Source organism: Bombina bombina, chromosome 5 (genome assembly GCF_027579735.1).
Source record: "Bombina bombina isolate aBomBom1 chromosome 5, aBomBom1.pri, whole genome shotgun sequence".
In the NCBI taxonomy this organism is placed as follows: Eukaryota; Metazoa; Chordata; class Amphibia; order Anura; family Bombinatoridae; genus Bombina; species Bombina bombina.
The window spans coordinates 220,978,265-221,000,365 of NC_069503.1; the positions used below are offsets into that span (position 1 = coordinate 220,978,265).

The following is a 22,101-nucleotide window of genomic DNA, read 5'->3' on the forward strand; positions in this document are numbered from 1 at the left end:
CATATTGACAAAATGCTTCTAGTAAAAGTTACCATTGTTTTTGTGGTAACATTTTTCTGTGCATGTGAAGCATAGCTAGATATTCTCTGTGCACCCGCATTTTTAACACTGCAAGTGCTCAAAACACCAGTGGGGCTTGTAATCATGTCGGCAATTAACAAATTGAATCATTACCAGATGGTAACATTAACTTAGGCTCTCTGAGCAAGTGTTGTGTTTAAAATGCTGGTGCATGGAACATATTTAAAGAGACACTGAACCCATTTTTTTTATTTTGTGATTCAGATAGAGCATGCAATTTTAAGCAACTTTCTAATTTACTCCTATTATCAATTTTTCTTCATTCTCTTGCTATCTTTATTTGAAAAATAAGGCATCTAAGCTTTTTTTGCTTTAGAACTCTGGACAGCAGTTTTTTTATTGGTGGATGAATTCATCCACCAATCAGCAAGGACAACCCAGGTTGTTCACCAAAAATGGGCCGGCATCTAAACTTACATTCTTGCATTTCAAATAAAGATTGCAAGAGAATGAAGAAAATTTGATAATAGGAGTAAATTAGAAAGTTGCTTAAAATTTCATGCTCTATCTGAATCACAAAAGAAAAAAATTGGGTTCAGTGTTCCTTTAAATACACTTTTTTTTAAACAGCTTTAACTTTTATTAGAATAATTTTTGCTTATACATGTATATTGCAAAAATGCTTCTATTCAAAACTAAAATTCATCCATGTGGATTATAATTTTGTCTGGAATGTCCTTTTAAGTATAGTTAATAGCACAATGGGCATAGGCAAGCAACTGGTAAGATTTAATAATATTCAATATTCAAAACTATTGTGGTATCACTTTTTCTTATGGACTGGTCTCTCTCTCCCAAGGCTTTTGCATTGCCAGTATTTTACTAATACCGGCACCGGCTCCTAATCACCAATTACCGGCTGTGCCGGTAAAATACCAGCCGGGTGGCAACCCTAGAGACGCTTGATGTGTCCCTGTGACTCTAGGTATGGGTTTAATCAATTGATTGGCTGCTGAAATCCAATGGTTAGAACATCAAATCTTTATATTACTTTATGATTTGTAGTAGTTATATTACCTAAATCATATATTATGGCTTAGAAATACATAATAAAAAAATATAACCCTTTCTGTCACTAGGGCTAACCGCTATGGACTGAGATTACAATTACATCTGTAAACCTTACACAGTTGCTTGTCTACATTGATATTTTTTCTAGAGGCTTCTTAGTACGTGCATTGATCTTTACAACTAATTGAAAAAAAAGTAATTGAAACCTTGCCTGGCTTGTGTATTTTACAGCCATGTGCAGCCATTAACAAAAGGCTAACCCTTTGACCCGTGCACCCCCAGAGGGGGCAACATATAGTGTGATCCTGGGATAATACTACTCAAAACATGCTCGTTATAGTGTATTCCATTTAAGTAACCATTGGAGGATAGAGGGGAAAACATGACCTGAAAGATATATTTATCATATACACCTTCTGTCACTGCTGGCAAACATCCTAAAACATTGTGCATCAATATTTAATGAAGGAGGCTTCTTCATTAGAATAGGATGTTAATAATTTACAAAATGATGTAGTGCCTTGTGAGGTTTTGACATTGGCATTTAGTAATACATTGGTATTTTGTACAAAAGCCTTGAAAATTAATCCCTCCTCGCAGAACTTGTGTTGCCTCTTTGTTTAGCGTAAATGATATTCTAAACATCGCTGCACTCTTGGATAAAGCAAGGAACTTGCCAGCTTCCCTCTTCATGTGCCACTGCATGACAAAAGTGTGCAGCATATATCTTGTATATGAAATGATTTATATGGATGATGATGGGCACCATTAATCTGCTCTCATTATGTAGAAGCCTTCAGAAATGTGGCTCCATTTATGCCAGAAAATTGCAGCTTGTCTATTGGTAGAGGATTAATCTGTATTTTATTTTTTTATGGGCTGAACTATAACTCTAGTTAAATGACATCATATAGCTCCTTATTGCTGCCAATCTTAGCTCATTAGTGTTGAGTGGATGTTTTAATCATGATATAGTTAGGTGGTATATCAGTCGTGTCCAACCTTCTCAATTAAAGGGCCATAAAAACTTAGTTTGGAATGCTCAGTTCTCAGCAGTGCATTTCGAACCCAAGCAGTTTTGTTTGCCGTTAACTTCTGTTGAAAGTTTATCATTGCAAGAATTATAACATTTAACATGACATAAAGGGATACTGAACTTTTTTTTCTTTCGTGATTCAAGTAGAGCATGCAATTTTAACCAACTTTGTAATTTACTCCTATTATAAATGTTTCTTCATTCTCTTGGTATCTTTATTTGAAAAAGAAGGGATGTAAGCCTATTTTTGGTTAAGCACTCTGGGTAGCTCTTGCTGATTGGTGGCTACATTTTAGCCAGATTTTTTTTCTGACAAAGTAAAATTTTCCTTCCCCCTACATCATGACAGCCATCAGCCAATCGTAGAATGTATATTCTGAGAACTCATGCACATGGTACGTAGGAGCTGGGGGCTCAAAGTGTACAAATAAAAAGATTGTGCAAATTTTAATAATGAAAGTGAATTGGAAAGTTTTTTTATCATTGCATGCACTATCTTCTGTATCATGAAAGTTTAATTTTGAATTTTGTGTAACATTGTTTTTGTAGCATTTAAAGGGACGTCTTTTTTTCAAAATATAAATATCTACAAACTTTCTTTTACACAGCACAAATACAAAAATATTGTACACTGTTTATTAAAGGTAAGCGTTTGTATAAATTGTTCTGAATGTAAATGTACTTAAAGATGATCTCAGATTTGCATAGTATATTGTTATAGAATGACAGCTGTCATGTCAAATTGTGACTTTGGGTTGAGTGTACCACTGTACAATTCACAGCATGCATCCCTTGTCACCTATAAGATATAGAGAGATGTATTTAAAACAAAAAAAAACTTACTGTAATTCTAAGGGATACAACTGCTGAGCAGTTGAAAAGCTGAAAGTGACACATCCAGTAGATATACTGTATATGTATCCAGCAGATCCCGCTTCCTGTGCCTATACAAAATACAACTGGAATACAGTGTGACATTTTTAGAAACCATACAGAGATAGAACATGAAAATAACGTCTTTGTTTTAAAATTGATTTAATACATCTGTCATTTTGCTTTTTAATACAAAACTATTGAAGATTTCCCACTTGACCTCTTCTCTGCTGGAAGTGCTTATAACTCAATTTTTTTTTACCTCTCACCCACCTGGCCAAATACAGCCTGCAATGAAGGTCAGACCTCTAGTACTGGATGTCATTGTACCTCTGCAGGATTTTCCTATTGAGATATAATTGCTTTGAATACCAAAAAATGATTACAGAAGATTATACCTTTTTGAAGGCAATCTTTGGATCCACTTCAGTGCAGAATAAAATGTAGTGTGACTTGCTTGGCAATTACATGTCTTGTTATACTTAATTTCAAAACACCTAAAATTGACCCTTTTTCCTTCTTTCCTCCACCAATTTTGTGTCATCATAGTGCTATAAAAAAAAGTTAAAAAATTTAATATTAGACCCAAAGTATGTTTTTTTTTTTTTTTTCTTTTTGGGCTAGCTGAATTTTATTTATTTTATTATTTTTATTATTATTTTTACTCCATTTTTTTTTTAGACAAGCATCCTGCAAAAAGAACTCTATACCAAAAAAATAAAATAAAAATAGCACTTCGGTGTTCATTATTCTTCCAGCTGTGTGTGGCATTATTGTTTGAAAGTTAATAGACCTATTTAATAATTTTAGGGTTAACTTTTTAGTTGATTATATATCATTCTAAACACACTCAAAACCACTTTTAAAAATAAATGCTGAGGTATAAATTGGCATGAACTGTTAATTTGAAATGAAATTCAAATTGTCACAAAACCAGTGTTGTATCTTGTAGCTACAGAGTAAATGCTGTATTACTTTGGTATTTATTATACAGATGTAGAAGAATAAATATTGCAACATTACTTTATGCCTTTTGAGCAGTGTTATAAAACATCTTTATGTTTTTACATTAAACAATTTACTTTGGCTTTTATGGTAATTAAATTAAAAATTATGATGGCAATCTAACACTTGAAAGACTCCAGACAGAAAAAAAATAAAACACTTAAGAATGTAACTTATTAATAATATACTATCAATAACATTTATGTTCATATCTTACTTTCAGATAACAATGCCATGGATCTTTCATTTCATTAAATTAATTAAAATATATTATTTTTTGTTTTAATTAATTACCCATTTAGGCAATTGTGAAAGAAAATGTTTGTACTCTATTCAGCTACCACTTCAAGCAGAGGTAACAAAAAAAAATAAAGAATATTTTTAGCTTGTTAAATTAATTTACTCTTTAGATGAATTAAAGTATTGTTTGTTGTTAATATATCCCAGCATGCAATACTCCATATTCCTTAGTAGAATTAATGTAAGAATTCCGAATTTATTTCATATTTTAATTCAAGCACTGTATCTAAAGCCTGACAATATAAACAAACTAATAATGTATGAAAGGATTTGGTCATCCTTGATAAAATTATATTTATTTGACACTGTTCTATCTGTCATCTAAAAGAGGGTTACTAAAAAGCTTTTAGTTTTTTTTTTTTTATGTTTCTTGAGAAACTGATGTTCATACATAAAACTAGTTTTTAGTTAAATATTTGTGTGTCTGTGTCCACGCGTAGAGCAGTAGGAATTACCCTTAACAGCCAGTGAGAAATCTGCTTTTATATGTTTCAATATCATTTTAAACCAGTTTAATTGTAGTGTCCTTTAGTTAATGCAACATCCATAGGAGTTCAGTGATACACCCCTTGAAAAAACAACTAGAATTAATGTTCCTGGTCTATTTTGCTTTGTCCAATTAGCAACAAATGTCAGTGAACTATTATGATCTAAGTTTTATATTTATTGTCACTTTAATTTATGTCTCCTACATATGCACATCATATTGTTTTGTTTTCGGACCCTTTAAATAAGGGTGAAATGGCTGTGACTAGTGTTTGTAATATTCGATAAAATCAGATGCCAAGACACACAGGATTACTTTAGAGACCATCCTGGAGTCATTTGATGATCATCAAACTACTTTAGAAGTCATTTGCACATCATCAGATATCATCAGGCTTGTAAAGTCATCAGTTAAGGTAAAAATGTCTGGGTGATGACTTCAGAATGATTAGCAGATTACCTTACTGATTACTTCACAAGCATGAACAGCCAGTGAACGACTCTAGAGTCATCTCATTTAAATATTTTGGCCTGTGGGCATACTTCAGGTTGGCTTATTATAAATAGTCTGGAGTCACCGATTACTTCAGAATGACTCCAGGAAGATTATCCTTTTTGACTAGGGTAAGTAAAACAAAGCTGCTTTTGAGTAGCTAAATCTTGTGGTAAAAAATGTCCCAATGTTAAGGTTGATGTACAATAAGTCATTATTTGCCACAATTTTCCTTAAGTTTAGGGAATAATCATTTTTAAGCATTTTCTGTAACAAAGTTCCACAAACTTAAAGGGACACTTAAGTCAAAATAAACTTTCATTATTCAGATAGAGCACGCAATTTTAAACAACTTTCTAATTTACTTCCATTAAAAAAAGTGCACAGTCTCTTTATATTTAAACTTTTTGAGTCACCAGCTCCTACTGAGCATGTACAAGAATAAATATGTGTGCATTTGTGATTGGCTGATGGCTGTCACATGGTACAGGGGGAGTGGAAATGGACATAACTTTTAAAATTGTTAGAAAAATATCTACTACTCATTTGAAGTTCAGACTAAGTGCTATTGCATTGTTTTGTTGTCTTGGATTTGTTGTTTATGCAAATTCTGCTGTGTTTACTGGTCCTTTAAAAATTATTTTTTTGGGTGTCTGTTTCTAGTCTACATTCCTTTTTCCAAAAAATATCTTACAAATGTAAGTTAGACTTGATACAAATAAAAGTTGGTCTGTTTTTTTATGGTGGAGTAAAAACATTCTGCTCTCCAGAAGTTTTCTTAAAAAAGTTGGGATTCTTGATAAGACCTCAGGTCATCAGTGTTGAACTGTTTTAGACCTCACGCACGCTAGATTAAAAAAGGATGTTAACATGGGATGCTGTGCTGGAAAGTCTGAAATTACATGCTGAGGAAGTGCTTGAAGTGCAAATGAATTTGTTAATAAACGGTGTCACGTTCTGTAATTTAAGTATTCAAAGGCTTTCTAGGACTTGAGTAAGCATGGCTCTGACCAACGTTTTTTTACTTTTTTCTATGCAACTGTTGATTCCTGGAATCCGCTTTGTCAAAACAGTTAAAACACATTATCCGTCTTGTTGGATCTCATATAAATTGATTGTATTGTTGGTTTCTGGTAACTGTTTCTCTTATCGCAAATACCTTGCTGTGCTATCTAGTAAGATGCACATGGCTGCTACTGTATAGACTGCCTTACAACAAGTCTGAATTTGTGTATATATATATATATATATATATATATATATATATATATATATATATATATATATATATATGTGTGTGTGTATATATATATATATATATATATATGTGTGTGTGTGTATATATATATATATATAGATAGATAGATAGATATGTGTGTATGTATGTGTATATATATATATATATATATATATATATAGAGATATATATATATATATATATATATATATATATATATATATATATATATATAGATATAGATAGATGTGTGTACATATGTATATATATATATATATATGTAAAAGGTAATATGACAGCATTTTAGTTCCCACTAATGTGTGTATGTATGTATATATATTTATATATGTATATATATATATATATATATATATATATATTATATTTATATTCTATTGTAAAGGTAGATTTCCGTTCTTAATATAATTTTTTAATCGACCATTAAGAATATATTTTTTCAGATACATTTAATTAAATAATTTAAAATGGATGTGTAACTTGTACTGTTGTTGTAAGAAGTTGAAATGTTAGATGTATGTTTCACTAAATTTGTTTATATTTGTAATAATTTTCGGATTGTTAATTTCTAGTGTTTTGCACATGGGAATTTTATTTTGAGGGAATAATAATGAAATATATTTCAATATATGTTAGAAATTGGTTGGTTTTGGTTGATGATACCTTAGTTAATATTTGTACTAAAAAAATACAAAAGCAGATTACTTGAAGAAACTCTGCACTCAAACCAAGAATGTATTGGCTTTTGTGTATATATATATATATATATATATATATATATATATATATATATATATATATATATATATATATATATATATATTTCATTGTTTTACTGAGCTTTGAAAACATAACATTTTTAGAAATCTGTTTGTTTCATTAAACATCAGTGTCATCAGCTCTTACATAATGCGTTTTCAATATGATTGTGTTTTACAAGTGAAGTTATTTGGGGAATTAAAAGGGTATTAAAATGTATATTACAACTCATCCAGGATATTAGAGGAATGACAATCAAGGGGAAATAGTATCATTATATGCAGATTATATTATGGCAGCACTAATGAACTGTATAGTTTTGATACTAAACATTAATGTGAAGTTCAGTAAATGTGGATTGTTATCAGGCTTTTAAATTAATTTGGCCAAATGTAATACCTGCGTTGAGACCAGCTGATTTATATGGAATAGTGATTTAAATAATAATGCAGTACTAGAAACATAAAAAAATAGTAGTGTACAAAATATTATTTGATGGACAGAGTTTTGAGTTGATCAGTTGAATGGAGCATGATTTTGATAAACTGAAATGATTTGTTTTTTAAATTAAAGGGTAAAATGGAATTTAAAAACAAATCAGCGTAGGAGATAAAATTCCATAACACATTTTTTTTTATGTGTAGTGTGCGTAGTAGACTCTTAGTTTGGCTGCATTGTTCCTTTGTCTATATCATGCTCTATTCTTCTTTACTTTTTGATAATTAAAAACATACATTTATTAATAATTAAAGAAGAGCTATAATGCAAAAAGTATGTGTGCTAGTTTTTGTACTAATGACCCTAGTTTTCTATGTGTTTATCCCCTGCAAAAAGGGTTAAGTGCATAGGTGAAGTCCCACTCGGGTGCCCTAAGAAATGCACAGTAAGTAAGCCACTCAGGAGCTACTGTCACATGTCACAAATAGCTGGCCATTTCCTGTTTATAATCTATAGTGCTTGCTGCTTTATAGTAAGGCTATTACCTGTGTGTGGCTTTGCAGGTAAGCAAAGTACATTGTCACAAAAAATGAAATGGTCTAAACCAATTTTAGCATGTGATCTGCACTTTAAAATGTCCCGTTTATATTTTTATTATAATATAGTGAATTTGAGGGGCATCTTGTAATTCCCGACATTTTAATTCCACATATGTTTCCATGAACCTACCCACAGCACCAGATTGAACAGTTTAATGTAGTTCTTGCAAACCATATTAATGGTTGTCAGGATAATATTGATTAGTTAAAGTAGACAAATTGATTGTACTGACAGGCTCCTTCAATGCCCTTAATAAAGTAGCCAGCAGTATACATCTGTCAGATGGATAGCCGTTTAAATGGTGGCTCACAGCTTTCACCTTTCCATTCATATTTAAAATATAATTTTAATTTGCAATGACCATGAATTTCATTTAAATTTTAACTCCGATTAGACATGAGATTGTGTTGTTTCCTGGTGTATGTCATTTGGAATGTAGTTAAGATAATAAGATTACACTAGGGATCTATCTATGTGTGTGTGTGTGTGTGTATATATATATACACACACAGTATATAATATTGTTCTGGGTGTTTAGTTTTCATGTGCAGTGCTATTATAGTGTATTGTGCGGTGAAAACAAAGTGTTGTGCCACAGACATTGGGAGAAGACTGCAAAGTCTGGTGGCAATATAGCAGGAATAACATGTTTCTGCAGAAGTACAAGGGCCTTTTAAAAATCCAGAAAAACCTTTACTGAATCTTTTTTAGTCATAATGATAAGTTGAATGCTAATATATTTACCAGCTATAACACATATTCTTCAAAATTTAGTTTAAGTAAAATTTCTGCACAACAGCTGGGTCCCCCCAGAAGCTGTATTTGCACCCAAACCCCTGAATTGTAAAATGAGTATGTTTCTCTTGTAACCCCATGCACTGCACACCCAGAATGTAGCTTTTTGCAAAAAGACCCCATGCTTTATCTGAATCATGAAACATTTGCTTTTTCTCTAGGTAAAATTATTGTTAGGACCCCTGTGTAATAGAGGCACCTTTTTATTTTATTTTTTGTTTCCTCTATATACTTCCTGTCTAAATTTAGCACTTTTGAGCTTGTATTAAGGTATAAATATATAACTGTATTGTTATAAAAACAAACATTCCCTTTTGTGTCAAAATTAGAATTCTGAAAGCATTTTTATTTTATTTCTCAAGTAATAGATCAACTCCAAGCAATCATGACCGGATACAGCGTCTGCGACAAGAGTTTCAGCAAGCCAGACATGAAGATGATGTAGATGAACGAAGACGTACATATAGTTTTGAGCAGCCTTGGGTGAGTGCTTACAATGTCCATTAACTAATCATATAGATTAGTTTTATCAATAAGATCCACTCCAGGGAGTAATCTTAGTCCTCAAGGTGCCATAGAAGCAACTATTTGTGACCTCTCAACCCTGTGCCCTTCCTATTATCACAGCCTGTTGTCCATTATGGATAATTTAATTTCATATCTGGCTTATCCATCTGTCCAGTGGTCTAAGGGATATCATATTGCCTTTTTTACATACCATAACAAAGCATGTGTTTGTCCGCTTCCTGTGTGGGAAAAATAGGTATGAAATACTGAGTGGTCAATTCATATATACAGTATTTTATTTCCATGCGTTTTGCCGTTTTACTGTTATTTTTGTGTGTGTGGTTTCAGAGTTTTAAAAAGAGGTACAAATATGATTGTATTGTGTGTATGGATGGGATGGATAGACACAGACAGACAAATGAGTAGATGAATTGATAAATGCATAAACACACACAAGGGTAGAAAAATAACCCTTTTTATTTTGTTTATCATTTTTCTTAGAATACTATTGTACTTGACTATAACTAGTGAAATGCCCAATTGTTAAAAATGTGTTTACGCTGGTTTAACCTAATGATTACTCTGCCATTATATACTTGGTCTTTACGTCAAAGGTAACCTGCTTGAAAAAATAAGCTGTAGATTTTAAATGGCATAGTCAAGGTTACTTTTAATGCCTTCTGTAATTATAGAAATTGGTCCTCAGTGGGAGTAGTAATGGATGAAACCAGCACTTAGAAAAATAATTTGGTGCTGCTATTTGCCTGTGTGTTTTTTTATGTCAGTCATGTTTATGGGAGAAAGTGATTGGCATATTTAGACACTGTGTAATCTTTGATCTTTCATATATTAATTGCACTTGTTGAATGTATGGTGTTTTTAGCACACATCATGATGTAAATGAAAACTTGTGTTCATCTAACTACAATTGTATATAATACTAGTGTGTATAAAATGAACACAACTTGGGTATTAATATAAGGCTAATGTTGCACATGTGCTCAAATCCTACAGTGGTGTTGATTCAATGAGATTTCAACAATCTCACCATTGAGAAGGAATCTTGCAAGTAGTGTCTGTTAATAAGTGGAGTAATTTCACTAAATGGTTAATGTGCTCTCTAAATCTAAGAATTAATTCACTGTTTAGGGTACTGAGAAAATATCTCTCATGAGAGTTCTTTAAATTCTTATTGAATCAAGGCCACCATAACTTCAAGGTCAAATTTTAATAATGATAGGGCGAAGAGCAATATTTTGGTCATGTGTTTTTGTTGTCTCTTCAAAACATTAATATTGAACATATCCAAACACACTATGGCTCATGTCACAACAGTCATGATTTGGCTTTTAGTTTTGCTCTCAGTATACCCCTTGGTTATCAAGAGCGTCTTCAAAAAGAAGTACATTTTGTACTTGCACTTTTTATTAGTCTTTCCTAAAAGTAAGGCCAACCAATTCATTATTTTGAACTTGCCAATAGCTTTTTTTTCTCTTCTTTTTCTCATGTAGCTGTTTTTAACAAAAGCATTTCAGGTTTGGAAGTTCTGCCAAGCCTATTGTGAAATGCTTATGCTACTGAATATAAAATGGTTTAAGATTTGATTTCAGAAAAGTGATTGTGCATTAATTAGTTGTCTTTATAATCAAATCTGTGTTTATAGTATTAAAAATAAGTTTTTTTTTTGGAAGATAGCATATTTTGTATTACAAATAGATCTCAGACAGTTCAAAACATAGACATGGAAATTTCCCAAAATCACGGTATCTCAAAAATAAAAAAAGAACAAATTATGGTGCAGTATTGTGACAATTAAAAAAAGTTAATACAATATTTCAAATTTCTACTCGCATAAACTTGAGCTATCTTAAGGTCAAGTATCGTGCAATCCTGATTCACAAAGCTGTCAGGCTCAGCTCACTCACTGATGTGGAATCGAAATCTGTAATTATGTCTCCACAAATAAAGAACAAGAATATAGTGTAATACTGTGTATAACAGATGTAAATTTGATTCGTTCAATATTTACTCACACTTTTCAGGAGCTAAACATCAGCTCCTGATATATAAGCAAACCTGATATCGGCTATCAGTCACCTACTTGGATACAGTGACATCACGGTGAAGGGCTTTTCTCCATATCGAAGTGGTTACTGAATGGATACATTGTTTGTTTCAACACAATCCATCACCATCCTCTCTGGAGACTTTGGGTACCACTTCGGTTGTTACACATATTCTCTGTAGCCCTTAGTGACTTCAAGTCCTGATATTCATTTTATACATATAGTATGTTTTTATACTTTTAATAAATTGAATTATTTATATAGCGGTTCTGGACCTTTGCTTTTGCGTGGCCTCCCTGATAGCCGATATCAGGTCTGCTTATATATCAGGAGCTGATGTTTAGCTCCTGAAAAGTGTGAGTATATATCGAACAAATCAAATTTACATCTGTTATACACAGTATTACCACTATATTCTTGTTCTTTATTTGTGGAGACACAATTACAGATTTCAATTACACCATCCCTGAGTGAGCTGAGCCTGACAGCTTTGTGAATCAGGATCGCACAATACTTGAGTTTAAGATAGCTAAATTTTATGTGAGTAGAAATGTGACACATTGTATTAACTTTCTTTAATTGTCACAATACTGCACCATAATTTATTTTTGAGATACCGTGATTTTGGGAAATTTCCACGTCGTTGATACACAATATTCTTTTTATTTATATCACATTTTTTATTGTTAACTTTGTTTGTGATCACCAGTTATTTATGATTAGTTCAAACCACAGAACTATGACTGCTATATACATTAGAGATTCCAAATGCATGTGACTGTTGGTGCCGTTTTTGTGGGGCAACTGTCTGTAGAAGTAATTCGCTTGAAATTGGGGTCACTTTAATCAGTGACGACTGAACTGCTATCAGTTATCAACATTATAAAATCTATTACCAACTACACATGTTTTGTGCAAGTCTATTGGCAATATTTTGTTCTCTTGCATTGCAAAGCATAAATGTGTTCTTGGACTTATACTTTTATTTTCTGCACATTTTATGTCTGTGTAGCCATGATATAATCAAAAGTTTTAAATTCTATTTGTTTTTTCTGCAAAATGGCTTTATATTAGTTTTGATTATATGATATTGCTGTTTCATATTTATTCTGTTCACATGCTGAGTTTAGTGTACTTTTTATAAAATGGTTTAACTTGCTAGGTAACATGTAATATACATCCTATGGGAAGAATGTTCATTTGAGACATCTTTGTGATTTCAAGAGTTATGTATTGTGCTATCTTTCACCTTATTAAATAGTTATAAATCACATTATTAAACATTAACCTTATATTTTCACAGTAGCCTTTTCATTACCTTATCTATATGTAAAGATTTATTTGTGGCTTACTGTGGAGATTTTGTGTTTCTTTCTTCTCTGTTGAAAAATGATATGTCTTTCTTGGGAAAGCTGTCTGTGAGAAAAGCTTGAACTCTAACAGATAGGCTCTAGCTACTGAAGGTCATGAGCTGGATTACTGTGTATCTGAATTCCAGAGCAAATTTTCTTTGAAGGGTTTGAATAGACAACGGTGTGACATGTAATATAGTTTGTTCTGTGGTGCATTGCAACATATATATTTTTTTTTCACCTTCTAGGAAACGCCAACATTTTCTTTTATGATTTGGATAGAACATACAAATGTAAACAACTTTCCAATTTACTTCTATTATCAAATGTGCTTCATTCTCTTATTATCCTTTGCTAAAGGAACAGCTTTGCACTATCATCAGCTAGCTGAACACATCTAGTAAGCCAATCACGAGACAAATGTGTGCAGGCACCAATCAGCAGCTACCTCCCACTAGTGTAGGAAATGTGTGTATTCTTTTCAACATGGGATACCAAGAGAGCGAAGCACATTTGAAAATAGAACTGAATTTAAGTGTGTCTTAAAATGACATGATCTATCTGAATCATGCAAGTTTACTTTTGACTTTCCTATCCCTTTAAAAAAAAAAATTAAAAATGGAGGTTAAAATTATTTTTTGTGATTTATACAGAACGTAAAATCTTAAAGCAAAAATATTTTTAAATTTAGTCTCAAATGTTGCATCTTGTCTTGATATGCTTTGTTGATATGCCTAGGTTGAAACCTAGGTCTTTTTTATGAGAACCTACTGAGGTAGGCTCAGAAATGTGAAGGTGTCTAGATAAATGACGTAACTTGGAAAGATTTTTAAAATCGTGGGTTGTCTAAATCATGGAACGTTTTAAATTTGACTTTGGTGAGAGGGGTGTGGGCACAATATAAAATTCCCAGGCAATAATAATTTAATTGTACACAGATACAACATAGATTTCCTGTTTTGTAACATTGAAACACCTATCTGATAAGTTAAACTGACATTTACCATACCTAATAGAAGTGTCATTTTCATGTCAACCCCATCAGTAACCCTTCATTTAAAAGTAGAAATTTTACTTTTAGTGTAAGGATTTATTTTGACCAAGCAAAAAAAAAAAAAAAAAAGTTTCAGAGCTCGTCCTCAAACATTTTTTAATGTAAAATGCGTATACAAGTTATTCATATTGACTACATACCATTTGGAAGGCCTTTTAACCCTCATATTTCCAGTGACTGGTCTCATGCAACTTTAGGGTACAAAATAGAGTTCAAATAAACCTGTGCAATGGCAATTATCGGCTGGAGTAGTGTAACGCACGCCACCACTGAGGCAGTGGAAATGTGTTCTCTGTGTACTTGTGTTTTGCATTTAATAAAAAATAATAAAGTGACTTAAATTGGCAATATATATATATATATATATATATATATATATATATATATATATATATATATGTGTGTATATATATATATATGTATATATATATATATTATTTTTTTTATTTTTTTTATTTATTTTTTTTTTTTTTTTTTTTTTAACCAAGGAATCATAAGTTTATATGTTTGTTTATAAGTGTTACATATTGTCCCTCTTTTTTCAGACATTCCACATAAACATGATTAACATAGACAACCTTTGATAGTTCATTGGTTCGCACTAAAGAGATCAGTGACTTTAAACGGTATTGTCATAGGATTCCTCCTTTGCCACAAGTTAGTTTGTAAAATTTCTGCTCTACCTATTAACTGAAAGTGCTGTTATTGTGAGGCATCTATGAGCAACAGCAGCCCAGCCATAAAGTGTGATAGACCACATAAATTTACAGAACAGGCCCCGCCGAGTGCTGAAGTGTGTAGAGCATAAGTCACCGATCATCTATTGCATCAATAACTACAGAATTTGAAACTGCCACTGGAAGCAACAACAGCCCAAGAACATGAGTCGAAAGCTTCATGAAATTGGTTACAATGACCAATCAGCTGTACACAAGCCTCACATCAACCTGTGCAATGGCAATTATCGGCTGGAGTAGTGTAGCGCACGCCACCACTGAATCAGTGGAAATGTGTTCTCTGAAATGATGAATCATGCTTCACTATCTGGCTGTCTGATGTAAGAATCTGGGTTTGGCAGATGCCAGGATAACACTACCTACCAAAATGCATGGTGCCTACTGTAAAGTTTAGTGGAGGAGAGATAATGGTCTCGGGCATTTCAGGGTTTGAGCTAGGCCCCTTATTTACAGTGAAGGGTCCTCTAAATGCTACAGGACACAAAGATATTTTAGACCGTTCGGTGCTTCCAACTTTGTAGCAACAGTTTGGAGAAGGTAGTTTCTTGTTCCAGCATAACTGTGCCTCTGTGCACAAAGAGAGGTCTGTGAAGAAATAAGAAGACAACTTTGGTGTGGAGCAGTGGAGAAACTTGAGTGGCCTGCACAGAGCCCTAACCTCAACCCCATTAAACACCTTTGGGGTGAATTGGAAAGCTAATTGTGAGATGGACCTTCTCATCCAACATCAATGCATGACCTCACAAATGCTCTTTTTGCTGAATGGGCATAAAATTCCAACATACACACTCCAAAATATTGTGGAAAGCCTTTCCTAAAGAGTGGAAGCTATTGAAGCCACAAAGGGGTATCAGCTTCATATTAATGCCAATGGTTTTGGAATGGGATGTTCAACAATCTCATATAGGTGTTATGGTCAGGTGTCCGCATATATGTATGTGTTTATATTTTTAAACCAAGGAATCATAAGTATATTTGTTTGTTTATTAGTGTTACATATTGTCCCTCTTTTATCAAACATTCCACATAAACATGACTAACATAGACAACCTTTGACAGTTCAATGGTTCGCACTAAAGAGATCAGTGACTTTAAATCACTGAGAATATCAGCTTCCAGATGGAGTGCTCGAAGACCAAAGCAATATAATATACATTTAGACTTCAATTATTATTCAATACAGATATCATTTTGTTTGTAAAAACAAAACACTGTATACTGGCAGAAGTAAAAAAAAAAAAAAAAAAAATTATTCAACCACCAAATATATTTAAATGGTTTTTTTTCTATAATTTGCCGATGAATAATTAGATAAAAAATGAGATTGCCTCTGATTATATTATCATAAAAGCTTGTTGAGCTGGACTGTATGGGTTACATTCTTTAAAATCCTGGCTCAAACTATTTAGGTGCTAAGCCATTCTAATATGTTTTGAGACAGGAACATCTGTACCATAGCTCTGGGGCTTTCATAAAAGGGAACTAAAATCGTATTTAAATGCACTCTACAGTTAAAGGGACAGTATACCCTAACTATTTCTCCCCTTTAATGTGTTCCCAATTATTTACTTTACCTGCTGGAGTATATCAAATTGTTTAGAAATAGCTCATTTACCATTATATCTGCATTTGAAATAGCTGGTTTTGCTCATGGTATCCTTACATATACAGATAGTTTATATACTTAAGTATTGGCTGTAGAAAAGCTGTGTAAACACAGCCAGCAGAAGAAATTATACTCCCAGTAGGAGGTAGAAGACATGAGCAATAAAATATTACATTTCAAATCTTTTCTTCTCTTCTTTATGTTTGTACAGAAAGTGGTAAAATAAGGATATCTGATTTCCCTGCACGCTCAACTGTTTTTGATGGGTTGTGGTTTCAATAATATATATGTATTTTTAATACAAAAATAAACCTCAAGGAGCAACTTCTCTTACATTTTATACTCTCCAGCTGGTATAACAAGTCATTTTATATTATACTGTCCCTTTCCTTTTAAACGCATTTTTGCAACTTATTTTGCTGTTAAAATGTGCACTTGAACTGCAGTCAGTGCAGCGGTACCCTATGTTCTGACCTCACCACTACTGCATAGTTGCAAATACATTTTTTTTTGTAGAGTGAAAGTAAAAGATACCAAGACACCATGATATTTAAAGTTTTCAGATACAGCATGCAATAAAAAAAAAAGTACAAATAAGTTTTAATTTAAAGTGATAACAAGTTAACAACCTTATTGTTGCAGCACACTGTAAAGTCGGTGACATTTTTATCTAGCAGTGTAAATATAAACTATTTTTAAAAATGTGTTTAATTAAAATCATTTTGATATATAATTGTTTTAAACCCCCCTCTGCTTGCCCCTCTTGATGTTGACGTTTTCACCGCTGAGCCAATCTTCTTTCAAGCCACAGGGCTCCCATAAATCTATAGGCCCCATGGCGTTGCAGAGTTGCTCATTCACTCTGATGGACAAAACTCTTTCTAGTCCGGCTGGTCCGTGCTCTTTGAAGTCCCACCCGCTCTCTGTCACCAGAATACAGAATGTGAAATGGAAGGGGCGGAGGATACACAAAGAAGCGGTAATAATAAACAAATTTAATTTTATAAATTACAAAGCATTAAAAAAAAAAAAGTTACTATACAGCGGTTTGGATATGCCTAGTATATACTTTATAATGATTCATCATAGAACTCTATTATTTACCATCACTTTAACTCTATTATCAAGTTGTGCATAGTCTTTTATATGGTCACTTTCTAAAGCAACAGGTTCAATTGAGCATGTGCAAGAGTTCACAGTATATACGTGTGTCTGTGGTTGACTGATTTGCCGTCACATGATACAGAAGACACACAACAAACGTTCAAATGTGTAAAAAAAAAAAAAAAAAAAAAATGCCGCTTGTTTGAAATTCACATTAAGTGCTATTTTATTGTCTTTTTATTATGCAGTTGGTGATTATGCAATTCTACTGCATTTAATTGTTCTTTAAGTAAATAATTTGACTTCTACATATCAGATAATGCAGAGCTACCCACCTGCTTATGTTACAGTGGGTACAATTGTGTTTAGTAACCTGAACTCAGTATTAACGCTGGTTTTCTGTAGCCCACACCAACTTACTCCTTTAATTGGGCTCTTCAGCATTAATAGAATATTGTTTAAAAAATATTTTGGAAGAGTTGCTTTTGGATTTTACGTTTGTACTTGGATTTAATGATTTCCATTTTTTTGGTGGCCACACACCCTAGAAAATGCGAGAATCTTTGGCTGCATCGGTTATTTGAACAGTCAGTTTTTGCTTTGGCTGAAATACATTATTTGAGAGTCATAATGCCCTTCAAATAATTGCTTTTCACTTTGTGCTTGCACACTACACAGGGGGTACACAAAAGTCTCTTATATTCTGGCAAAATTAATACATCTGCTACCATTTTCTTTCTTTCAATAAAAATGCTGCATGTTCCCCTTAGCAACCTTAAAATATAAGATTGAAACATATTCAAGGACATCTCTTGAGCTATTGAATTACAGGGTTGTAATTTTGATACACAATGGCTCGAATTGAATTTCATGTACTGAGCATATCATACAATTACATATTTCCAATTAGTCGTGAGCCTGCTTTAGAAATGCGCATCTGACATGCAAAAGCTTCGGGCACAATTGGTAGGATTTATATAACTTGTGTTTATGTACAGAGAGAACTAATCAAGTAAGAAGAATTAAAAAAACAAAAATTGTATAAGTATGAAGTATTAAGGTTCAGTATGTATAATTAAATGCACACACACACACACACACATACATCCACACATACATCCACACACACATCCACACACACATCCACACACACACATACATCCACATACACATCCACACACACCCACACACACACACACACACACACCCACACACACACATCCACACACCCACACACACACATCCACACACACCCACACACACACACCTACACACACACCCACACACACACACACACACACACCCACACATCCACATGCACCCACACACACACCCACACATCCACATGCACCCACACACACACCAATACACATACACCCACACACATACACCCACACACACATACACAAACACACACACATACACCCACACACATAAAAATACCGATATGGGGTCGATTAATCAAGCTACAGTGGACAGGGGCATACATATGCGCCCCTGTCCGCAGCAGCTTGCCTCTGGCGGACTGAATTCCCCTGGTGGAATTCAGCATTGCACAAGAACCCAATTTTGCTCTCTTGTGTAATGCCTCCTGGTGCACAGCCAATCACGTGCGGGCAAGAGGTGTCAATCTCTCAGGTCGCACGAGACAGGGGAGATTGAAATTTGCCACCTAAGAGGTGGAAAAGAGTTAGGAAAGCAGCGGTCTGATGACTGCTGCTTCATAAATAAGGACTGCAGGTTCTCTTGTGAGAACCTGCAGTCGTAGGGGTGTGAAGCCTTTGATAAATCGACCCCTATAGATTACTTGTTTGGTACAAAAAGTTACTAGTCCAGCAGAAAAAAAAAGTAAATAGTTAACTGAATTTTAATCAAAGGGAAAAAAGCCAAATTTTAATTTGGTAGATATTTCTGTCTGTATACGCTTCCCCATCTCTTTCTAAAGCTCAGTTCATACACATTTGTGTAAACATATTGCTCCTGTATGTAAGAACTATTTTATATGCCGCAAACCTTGCAGAAGAATTGACTATAACTCTAGTAGCTAATGCAGTTCCTCTCTGTATGATGGCTGATCTCGTCCTCTTCATGTGTGGCTGCTGATAACACAAAAAAAAAAAACAAATCTAGTAGGCTCAGTGAAACCTTTCCCTGTGTGCTGGCTGAGTATTAGGATTTATAAGCTGCAGCACAGCATCTTGTATGGTACATACTCAAATTCCACCTGCTGTGCCTTTCCTTTGTGAGCTTTTGTTCTTCTCTGGACTTGCAGATAAACAAACACTCCTTAAATCTTCATCTGTATGATTTATCAGTGGGATTCTACTTAACTATGAGAAACAAAAATAGAAGGAAAAAAACAACTTCTGTCACTGTCCTGTGAGGAAATCAGTATGTTTAGACATTTGCTGTTCTGAAAGCAGATCAGTTGCCATGTAAATTTGATAGCTGTATCCTATATATCTGGATAACGTTTGTTTAGTTGAGGAAACGTCATTTTGTTGTTTATGAAATTAATAAAATATGATGTTAGAACAAAATTATTTCTCTATAGCACTGTGTTGTAAGCTTTAGAATCTTTATTTAAACAGTGATTAAGTCATGTTAGAGACATTCAATTCACTGCCTTTATCAAGCACTTTGGGTTGCCACCTGTCCGGGAATTACCCAGACAGTTCAGGTTTTTATTTGTGCGTCCAGGTTTGTAGTGGTGTCAGGTCTGGATATGCAAGTGTCCAGGTTTGGTGGGAAAAAGGCTCAGCAAAAAAGGTGACATTGTGCGTTTGCAATATACTGCTCATGCCTACAGTTACCTCCCTCTTATGTGTATGTGTCTTTGTGTGAGAGTGTGTCTGTGTGTAAGTGTCTTTGTGTGAGAGTGTGTCTGTGTGTAAGTGTCTTTGTGTGAGAGTGTGTCTGTGTGTAAGTGTCTTTGTGTGAGAGTGTGTCTGTGTGTAAGTGTCTTTGTGTGAGAGTGTGTCTGTGTGTGTGTAAGTGTTTTTGTGTGAGTGTGTGTGTGTGGTGTAAGTGTCTGTGTGTGGTGTAAGTGTCTGTGTGTGGTGTGAGTGCCTGTGTGTGGTGTAAGTGCCTGTGTGTGGTGTAAGTGCCTGTGTGTGGTGTAAGTGCCTGTGTGTGTGTGTAAGTGCCTGTGTGTGTGTGTAAGTGCCTGTGTGTGTGTGTAAGTGCCTGTGTGTGTGTGTAAGTGCCTGTGTGTGTGTGTAAGTGCCTGTGTGTGTGTGTAAGTGCCTGTGTGTGTGTGTAAGTGCCTGTGTGTGTGTGTAAGTGCCTGTGTGTGTGTGTGTGTGTGTGTGTGTGTGTAAGTGCCTGTGTGTGTGTGTGTGTGTGTGTAAGTGCCTGTGTGTGTGTGTGTGTAAGTGCCTGTGTGTGTGTGTGTGTAAGTGCCTGTGTGTGTGTGTGTGTAAGTGCCTGTGTGTGTGTGTGTAAGTGCCTGTGTATGTGTATGTGTGTGTCTGTGTGTAAGTGTTTGTGTGTGTGTGTAAGTGTCTGTGTAAGTGTCTGTGTGTGTAAGTGTCTCTGTGTGTGTCTTTGTGTGAGTGTGTGTCTTTGTGTAAGTGTGTGTGTATCTTTGTGTGAGTGTGTGTGTGTCTGTGTGTAAGTGTCTTTGTGTGAGTGTGTGTAAGTGTCTTTGTGGGAGAGTGTCTGTGTGAGTGTGTCTGTGTAAGTGTCTTTGTGTGGGAGTGTGTAAGTGTCTGTGTGAGTGTGTCTGTGTGTACGTGTCTTTTTGTGTGGAAGTGTGTCTGTATGTGTGTCTCTGTGTGTTTCTGTGTGTATGTGTCTTTGTGTGTGAGAGAGTGTGCCTGTGTGCAAGTGTCTTTGTGTGGGAGTGTGTCTGTGTGCTAGTGTCTTTGTGTGAGAGTGTGTCTGTGTGTTAGTGTCTTTTTGTGGGAGTGTGTCTGTGTGTAAGTGTCTTTGTGTGAGTGTGTCTGTGTGTAAGTGTCTTTGTGTGAGTGTGTCTGTGTGTAAGTGTCTTTGTGTGGGAGTGTGTCCGTGTGTAAGTGTATTTTTGTGTGGGAGTGTCTCTGTGTGTGTGTGTCTGTGTGTGAGAGTGTGCCTGTGTGCAAGTGTCTTTGTGTGTAAGTGTCTTTGTGTGGGAGTATGTCTGTGTGTAAGTGTCTTTGTGTGAGAGTGTGTTTGTGTGGGAGTGTCTGTGTGTAAGTGTCTTTTTGTGGGAGTGTCTGTGTGTAAGTGTCGTTGTGTAGGAGTTTGTCTGTGTGTAAGTGTCTTTGTGTGGGAGTGTGTCTTTGTGTGGGAGTATGTGTGTAAGTGTGGGAGTGTCTCTGTGTGTGTGTGTCTGTGTGTCTGTGTGTGTGTGTCTGTGTGTGAGAGTGTGCCTGTGTGCAAGTGTCTTTGTGTGTAAGTGTCTTTGTGTGGGAGTATGTCTGTGTGTAAGTGTCTTTGTGTGAGACTGTGTTTGTGTGGGAGTGTCTGAGTGTAAGTGTCTTTTTGTGGGAGTGTCTGTGTGTAAGTGTCTTTGTGTGGGAGTATGTGTGTAAGTGTCTTTTTGTGTGGGAGTATGTCTGTG

The 22,101-nt window shown here is 34.4% G+C and overlaps 1 protein-coding gene across 4 annotated transcripts in view; it reads left to right on the top strand.

Moving 5' to 3' along the window:
- PARD3 (par-3 family cell polarity regulator) overlaps window positions 1-22,101 on the top strand; it is a 1,150,653-nt gene that overhangs the window by 1,103,394 nt on the left and 25,158 nt on the right. For all 4 annotated transcript variants that reach the window (XM_053713848.1, XM_053713850.1, XM_053713851.1 and 1 more), the window contains one exon: window positions 9,495-9,615. In XM_053713848.1, the coding sequence (XP_053569823.1) occupies window positions 9,495-9,615 (121 nt within the window). The remainder of the gene's footprint in view (window positions 1-9,494; window positions 9,616-22,101) is intronic.